The sequence below is a fragment of the Indicator indicator genome, chromosome 21 (genome assembly GCF_027791375.1).
Source record: "Indicator indicator isolate 239-I01 chromosome 21, UM_Iind_1.1, whole genome shotgun sequence".
Classification (NCBI taxonomy): Eukaryota; Metazoa; Chordata; class Aves; order Piciformes; family Indicatoridae; genus Indicator; species Indicator indicator.
Window position 1 is genome coordinate 6,576,175 of NC_072030.1, and position 9,100 is coordinate 6,585,274.

The 9,100-nt window shown below is 40.1% G+C and overlaps 1 protein-coding gene across 1 annotated transcript in view; it reads left to right on the forward strand.

The window, feature by feature from the left end:
- Positions 1-8,120, forward strand: part of DNAJC24 (DnaJ heat shock protein family (Hsp40) member C24) — a 31,256-nt gene extending 23,136 nt beyond the window's left edge. The window contains exons 3-4 of the mRNA XM_054390623.1: positions 7,092-7,160; positions 7,996-8,120. Of these exons, the coding sequence (XP_054246598.1) occupies positions 7,092-7,160; positions 7,996-8,120 (194 nt within the window). The remainder of the gene's footprint in view (positions 1-7,091; positions 7,161-7,995) is intronic.
- The last annotated feature ends 980 nt before the right edge of the window (positions 8,121-9,100 follow it).

Below are 9,100 nucleotides of genomic sequence, written 5' to 3' on the forward strand. Positions count from 1 at the left end.
CTCTGGCCTCAGGATAGGAGTCCCTCAGCCTTCCATTAGAACCTTCAATAAATGTATATCCACCCTACATGTTAATGGGGGGAGTCAATAATAGTGTATTGCCTGTGGGGAAAACACTCAGTCGCACTCTGCAGTAACACACTCTGGTCCAGCATTGACGTGTAGCCACCACCACTTTTGAATCTGTCTGATAAAAGCCCACTGTCTCTGCAGCTTGTTATTGAATTCTCTTCCATTGTACATTGGCACACCATCAGACCTTTCTCTCTTGTGCTGATTTTTAACTCCCCTGCCGCTGCGGATACCAGAACTTTGAGAGACAAAGGCTTAGTCATTCTGGCAGATATGCATCACTGCAGGATAAAAAGAGTGATATATAATTGTATATACCCAGTATGAATTCTCCTCTTAAATCATCTTGTATTTCAGGCTTGGTGTGGGTTTTGGAAAAGAGGGTGGAGGGGTGAAAACAGAATTGTTGAATAAATATTTTAAAAGAACGAGGAAAAAAAAACCTTACACTAATGTGATCTGTAAACGCTGTTAAGGTCAAACTTAAATACATTTTTCATCTCCAACTTATTTTATGAATGCCTGCATGTGGTGCCAGAACAGGAATTTCTGCTACCCAGTGCTCTTGTCCTATTATACTCTTAGCATTGTAATATTGTCTGTGTCTTCCATTTCCACCAATTGTATTTGTACAGGGGAAAAAAGAAATGTATTAAAGACCAAATTAGGAGTCTTTTATGTAGCTACTGCGTTTTACCTAAAGCTTAAATACGGACTATGAAATTCCATTTTGCTTGGGTCAGTTGAGAGGTACATCAACATTTAATAAGTTGCTTTGTTTCCCATGGAATGTAAGAGCATTGCAAAGAATTAGTTTTGACAAAACTTCCTATGCAGTATTTTAAAGGTTATCTCTATTTCCTGAGATGCTTTTGTATCCAGATGAGTTCTTTCGAAAGCTGTCTCAAGATTCTGTAAAAAAGATTTAGTAAATAAAGAAAATAAATTGTTCACTTATTTACACAGGCGTTTAGTAACAAAATAGATATGTTTTGATATAGAGGGTGCTATTCAGGGAAGACCCAGTGTTTCACACTAACCCACGTGTAACATACATGTGCAGTGTTGCTGTGCTCTTTGCAGCATGTTCCCTGGCAGCAAAATCATGTGAAATAAATTCTAGTTCTCTGAATGCCTGTCAAGCAGCTTCTGAAGTCATGTTTCTAGAGAAATTCATAGACACTGCTGTAAAAGCTCACAGAAACAAAGGACCTGAGACAGCAGCTAAAGGGGAATAGTGATGAGACAGAATACAGCAAGTCAGTAAGACTGCACAGCCCGGGAAGCGGTGTGTGAAGGGTGCCAGTGTGCTTGTGTGTGGCTACCAGTCAGCAGGAAGGCCTTTGCACTGTAGGCTTTCTCCCATATCACAGATGGTTTATTTTGTAGGTACCTTCTTGTGTTAGACTAACTAAATCTTAATTATTTGGCTCAGAAATGCAGTGGCCAGAGAAGTTCTGAGAAGCTGAAATTCTGTGGGGCTCTATGGTTTTAATTTTCTTTTTGAATTGTTGAGAGTAACAGGGGAATGTGCTTTTATGTCTTCATGCTGCTTTTCTCTGAAGGCATCACAGTGATCTCCTCATTTTTTTGTGCGTTCAGGCCACACCCTTAAAGATAAAAGGCCAAACCTCAAAACTCTTCAGAGGTTGCTCAGACCTTCTCCAAACAAAGTTTTAATCTCGAAGGATGGAGATTTCAGAGGTGCTGTGGACAGCCTGTTCCAATGTTTGAATGCTCTCATAGTAGGAAAAAAAAAAAAAACAAAAACAAAACCATACCCAGAAAGGTTCAAAACATTTCCTTCTATCAAAGCAGATATAAGGATTCTTTTTTGCAGCTAGTGCCTTTCACTTATCTTTCCACTGTGCGCATCTGAGAGGCCTTCTCTACCCCCTCCCATGAGGCAGCTGTAAGACAGTGAGGTGCCTGCATTCTTTTGGCCTCTCCTTGTATGATGTATGTCCCAACTCCTGACCATACTGGCATTCCACTGGACTTGCCCCAACTTTGTGCTGAGGGGGCCAAAACTAGACACAGGACTTCAGTTGCAATCTTTTTAAGTGCTGAGGAGAGAGGAAGAAAATAACTTCCTTGACCTGCTAGAAACTCTCCTGTCAAGACAGCCCAGTCTAGGGTTGGCCTTTGCCACAAGAGTGCCCTGCTGACTCATGCTGAGTTTTTCGGTCACCAGGGCCCTCAGAGCCTTTTCTGGAAAACTGCTTTGCAGCCAGTTGTCCCACAGCCTGTACTGGTGCATTAGCTTATTCCATCCCAAAAGCAGGACTTATCTTTGTTGAAACCTTGGATGTCCCTGTCAGCCTCTTTCTATGTTCTGTCCAGGTCCTTTTGAATAGCACCCCAGCAACTGTTGTGCATTTTTCTTGACTTAAATACAAAGGATCTGTGTGTCTAAAGTATCACATAATTAAGATAATTTTGCTAACTCATTTTACATTTTTAATTATTAATGATTGAATGATTAACAGAAAGGTCACAAAATTAAATCAAACTGGTGACTTCAATAAATTTCTGACACTAAATGTGGCAAATAATTTAAAGCTAGTAGTAGGATTGACACAAACCCTACTTGCTTTTTATGTTCTTTTTTTGGGCAGAAGGTGAAGAAATTTAAGAATCTGAAGTGTTTTTATTGTTTTGGGGTTTTTTTTTTCCATGTATGGCTCCATCTCAGTTCTATCCAGGATAGTATTTCTGGGGTGCTGGACACAGGTGTCCATAAAGCCCAAATGTTTATAGGAGGATGTAATCACCTGTAGGAGTTTTCATATCTTGGCACAAACCAGCTTTTGATTTTTAGTGTTTAGATTCCATTTTAAGAGAAACATTGCAGATGCAGTTTTCAGACATGAACACAGATTCCAGCATAATTATCCTGTTGTTCTTGCTTTGTTTTTTAGAGGCTGTGGCCTCACTCCCAGTTAAGTTTCTATTGCAGGTTTAGAAAGGGAGACTTACACAGTTGTGGTCATAAATCAGTGCAGTTAACTGGAGTATTGTGTCCAGTTCTGGGCCCCTCAGTTCAAGAAGGATCTCAGGGAACTGCTTGATAGAGTCCAGCACAGAGCCACAAAGATGCTGAAGGGAGTGGAACATCTCCCTTACAAGGAAAGGTTGAGGGAGCTTAGGCTCTTCAGCTTGGAGAAGAGCAGACTGAGGGGTGACCTTATTCGTGTTTATAAAGATGTGAATGGCAGCGTTGGGAGGCTCTGCTCAGTGATGTCCAGTGGTAGGACAAGGGGCAGTGGGTGCAAACTGGAGCAGAGGAGGATCCACAGGAAGAGAAGGAAAAGCTTTTTCACTGTGAAGGTGACAGAGCCCTGGAGCAGGGTGCCTGTAGAGAGGTTGTGGAGTCTCCTTCTCTGGAAACATTCAAAACCTGCCAGGATGAGTTCCTGTGTGACCTGCTCTGGGTGGTTGTGCTCTGGCAGGGGGGTTAGACTGGATGAGTTTTTGAGGTACCTTCCAACCCCTAACATTCCGGGATTCTGTTGAAGGACTGTTTTGGAGATGGTCGCTCTTTGATTGTTGCTGGAGCAGGAGGGAATGTTGGATTAAAGTGATGACACTCTCTTAGACATCAAGATATCTTTCGTAATTTGGTACCCAGGGTGCCTGAAGACTAATCTTCCACATCCACTATGAGAACAAATAGGAGAAGCAAGACAAAAGCCTATAAAAATGCTTTAGTAGCTCACAGAAATGGCAACTGCTACAAAAAAAAGGGGGGGAAATGAATAAAGAATGTTTTAGTTGTTCCTTGTTAAGAAAACTCCTTCTTAAAAAAAAAATACTTTTAGACCAAAATAAAGCTTTTAAGGTGGCTGTTACTTTCGGCTTTTCAGTGTGCCAGGTTATGCTCCTTCTCTAGCCACAGATTTTATGGCTGTGGACCCTCAGCTAGTACTGGAACACAACAAGCCTTTTACCTTAGCTCTTTGGAGGTCATTCTAGTCTGCACTGGCTGCAAGTGAAGCAGTATCTCTCTTTTTGGTTTGTTGTTTTGTATATTTTTTTAACAGAAATAGCTTTTTGTTAAGGGAATTCTTCATATATAGCTCTTTAATAATTTCCAACTGAAGTAAGCATGATTATGTTAAAGTCATTGAAAAGACTCAAACTTAAGTAGTTGTTTAAAAACTAAACAGCCTGTTAGAATTAATTAACTAATGGAAGCATCCATGTTTTGAGTGTGGTACATATCCTGAATTGTTCTTAATTGTTTGGTTTAAAAAAAAAAACACAACACCTCAACAATCCTAAGAGCACAATGACTGATAAAGAGCTAGAAAAATCTTTGTAAGTATTATGGCTATTTTTACTATTACCATAAACTGTTAAAAGGGTTAAATTTCCATTTACTGCTTGCAACCTTTTCCCTAAAACTCAGCCTTAAATAGCCCAAGAAATATTTATTGTATCCTCAAGTGAAACTTAAAGACCTTTCCTCCTTTACAATTTCTGAATGACCCAGCAAGGGCTCTAGTAAAGCTTTACTGAACCAAGCTGCTAATAGTTATTTAATGTTGTTCTGTAGCCTGAAAGAATCTCAGTAGATTTTCCTTTTAATCTCTTTGAATTGCAGGCTCATAAACCTCTCTGATGAGCCTGCCAGTGTTTTCTTAGATCCTGCAGTTGAGACAATGGAGCTGCAGAATCCTTTCACCTCTTGTTGTCAGACAAATCCAATAGATGGCAAAGCCAGGCAGGCTGCACTTGTGGTGAATTCAAACTTGTTTTTCAAGTTCTGGTAGAGGAGCAGGTCTTCACGGCTTTCCCTATGTGTTCAGGAACATGTTTCAGAAAGCACAGCTCAGTACAGAGTTCTACAGCTCAAGCAGATGTCACAGATAAAGCCTACCACAAAGCACAGTACTAGGAACAATACCAGTCTTAAGTAACCTTCTCCTCCAGCAAGGGATGAAAATTAGACACCAGTTTGCTTCAGAAAACTGTTAACGAGGCGATCAGGATCATGGCAATGATTCTATGAGCTAAGGCCAGCTGAGCTTTTGTTTGATTTTGGACATTTCCTGCAGTGAACTAATCTTCTGATCAGGGGTCGAGAAAATTGTTATTCCGTGGAACTAAAACCAAGATTCCTGCAAAGAGGTACTCCTAAGAAAAGAGACATGAAAAACTTAGATGAGCAGACTAGTCTAAGTGTTCTTTTGTGATGAAGAGTCTCCCAGCTGAGAAAGGTCAGTTCTGGCCTGCACCTGTGAGATGTGATGTCAGCAGCAGTGAATTTTACCTATCCTTGCGCTTTGGGGCGGGGGTTGGGAACACGACAGAGTTAATGCTTACATTTGGGGCTTTTAAATAGGAAACTGAAGCTCTTGTGTATGTAACTGAGAGCATGCACAGCAGTGAGAACAACTGATTGACAGGTGTATCTTCCAGTTTGCTTTCAGCATTACATGCCTGTTGATTTTATTTTATTTATTCTAATTTTCCCTTTCTTTTGACAGCAGTAAAGTATTAGGCGTGGGAGAATTAGTTTTCTTTTTTTTTTTTTTTTTATTCTGATCTTTTCATTACAGAATAGGTGTTCAGCAAAGCTAACATCAGAGAGGCTGTATTGATTCTGTCATTATCTCCAATGCATCTGAGTTGTTTTAATCTTCTTCATTAAACCTGTTTAGATGAGGCTCATTCTCTTGTATCCTCACTCTCACATACCCTCATTCTCAAGGATACATAATGTACATTTCAGTTACAATTAGAATAGTCATTTAGCTGCAAAGTAAAGACTGAGATTTGATGTGGTGGGTTTGTGGTGGGGTTTGTTGATGGTTTTGTTTTATCTGGGCTTAAATTTCCTATCCTGCATAAGGGTTTCATTTCACTACTGGTAACGACACATTAACACTTCTACTTGTGATACTCTACCTGTGAGCACTAAGCTCCCAAGTCTTGCCAAATCCAAGGTGTTTCTGTGTATGTGCTAAAGATCAGCTTTCAGGTGTTTCTGGTTCTTTAACATACAGCATCTGGGGAGTTGGAGCTTCTTCCAGATGTCAGGCAACAACTGGGAGGTTCCATGTTGTAAGGGGGGTTTTGTGTCCTCTCTTTATGTTACTTTTTATGGCTTCACTTACGACTTTGACAAAATCTTATATTGCCAAGTTAAAGAACTTGGTGTGACCTTTGATCACGAACTAGGAATGTGCTGCAATTTTAAATTGCAAAGGCAGTTTGTATTTGTATGGCAGAGTTCGGATGTGATCATTTCAATTGCGTTCTACACTTTCCACTTCATGCTGTACTCGATGTTGAGAGAATCCAGGGACTCAAATGGTAACACATCTCATAGGTACAGGCCAGAACTGATCTTCTTTCTGAGCTGGGAGACTCTTCATCACAAAAAGAACACTTAAGACTACTCTGCCCATGGAAGTTTTTAATTTATCTTTTCTTAGGAGTAGCTTTTTGCAGGAATTTTGGTGGTGTTCTCACACACCAGCCTAACATTTACTTGGTGCTTGTTGAGGGTTGTCTTCTTTCTAAAGGAGAATGGGTTGCTTAAGAGAGATTTTGATGTCTCCCTCTGTGGAGATATGACCAGACATGCTTCTGAGCAACTTGCTTGTGCAGGAGGGTTGATAAGGGTGATCTTGAGAGGTCCTTCCTGGCCTCAACCATTCCATGATTTTGTGAGAAGCGTTAAGCCAATGTTCTGTAGTTACAACCAGGCAAAAGTACAAAAATGTATTTATTTCAAACCAAATGTTTGCCCCTAATTTCACATAATTGTTTGGGATGTGCAGAAGTGCAGGTTCCAGTAATGTCTGAATTTCAGTAATAAATGGTCACCATCTACTCCTCCACTTTCCAGCTTATGCAGGGATACGGAAATGAAAGTTTGAGAGACCTGCATTTTTAACCGATACCTAAAAGCACATTGACTGCTAGCTGTGTAAAACTACTAACTTATCAGGAAAAAATACAAACCTGTCTGTTATCAGGGTCAAACATCTGACATCTTTTCTTTGTAGAAGCTAGTCTGACAAACCAATGGCCACTACATGCACAGATTTATCTTGAGGACATGTCCTGGAATGAAGGTACCAGTGTCCTACTGCTTGCTCCCACCCTTGTCACTGCAAGTGTTCTGTCTTTTTTTTCCCCTGCACCTTATACCATTATGCTTATTGTAAGTGCTACATTTTTATGTATTTCCCTCAGATTTAGCTTTTCTTTGCTGTGATTACCTGAGTTGGAATTTCGCTTTCTTTGCATTCCTTCATCATCTTCCTCCCCACCTCTGCTGTTTTCAATACTACTTTTCACTTAGCTCTTCTTATAGAACTATTTAGATTTCCAGATTGTTCCCCAATCTCCTCCATCTTCTTACTCTGTGATGGCAGAATACAAGTGCCTTCATAAAGATTTTTTTTCACCTGAGAGTGTGTTATTTCCTTCCTTTAGATTATTCTTTTATCATTTAGTTGCTTTTTGAATGAATGCCTGATCTTTTTTCTTTTTTTTTTTTAATTTATTTTTTTCAGCTGTGATAGGAAAATCCTCTCTACTTCCTTTTCTTCTGATTTGTTTCCTGAGCTAGCAGGTGTTTTGGAACCATCCTTGACTTGTCATCTCTATGACTGACACTCCTTAATTTTTTTCTTTTAATGTCTGTTTCTTTCATGTTCACCTTTTTATTATTTGGTCTTTTAAAGAGACTAACGCTGCCCCTGGTTGTTTGGTGTAAGAATGCCTCGCGGTCACTGAATCGTTTTAAGAGTATAGGTATTTTTTGAGCAACAAATGGAAGCACAGGTACTGATATCTAGAATCCAGCAGTGGGAGGTCATTTGTTACTGAGCAGCTCTGTGATGAAAATTCTGAATGAATTCTTGATTCAAACACTAAAGGCTTTTTTGTTTTTCTTTTTGGCAGATGAACAATGTTACACTTTCTCATGTCGCTGTGGTGGGAATTACACTGTCTTCAAGAGTGAAACCAGAGACGTATCTTTGGTTTGTTGTGACACATGTTCACTTGTTATCGAGATCCTTCAGTGATTGTTTCAATCAAACACATTAAGAATTACAAACTTTTAAAAGGACTGGACAAACAGGGGACAGCACCTGCGAAAGAAATGTATGCTAAAGAAAAGGGAGGCACTCCAAGAACAAGTTCAGTCAGACTTAAGAAGGGAAACCTGCCTGTCTGCTAACAGAGCTCTGTGGACATGAGGATTGTTTTCTTTCCACAGCTGAAGAGCTAGGTCATTGAAAACCTCCAGAGCAGAACACTAAGTTCTGTACCTCTGGAACAGATCTCATGATCTGAATGACATTTCTTTCATAGCAAACATTGGAGTAGCTTCTTTCAACATCACTGTATCAACTATACCTTAGGCCCTACTTCTTAGGTTAAATCCTTTTAGCAGCTCAGAGGACAAAATTTAATCAGGAAGCATACATCTGAGAAAGCTTTGAAGATAATGAAGAGTAAGATGCATTAATGGGAAACAGGAACATTTTCTATCTGTATGCTAAATATTTATTAAATCCTCACAAGGCTGAGCCTTGGAAAGAGGGCACAGAGACCTGCAGTTCTAACAGGCTGGTTGTCTCAGCACTTAATAGCTGGTGCAGGTACTGGACTGGAACAGTGCATACATGTTAACTTTTCAGCTTGGAGCAGGAGCACATTTTGAACTGACCCTCTCTATCATCTGAACAAATGCAGTCTTCATTCTGCAGCTGAAAACTAAGCAGGAAGCTGTACTTTGACCCTACAGGGCATGCAAACTAGAACCAGTTGAAGGAGAACCAAACTAAACACAAGGGAAGTGAATAGCAGATCTGGAACCCCTCTGTTATGTTTTCAGTTCCAATCCCAACAGGCCACACTACCTGCTAATGTGGTTATAGCCTATGTGTGGCAACATCCCTTCTTAACAGTCAGTGTTAACTCTGGCTTGTAATAAACCCAAAAACTTTCTAATAAACGCATCCCTTTCTGTGACTAGCCAGAGGAAATGGAATAGGAGGTG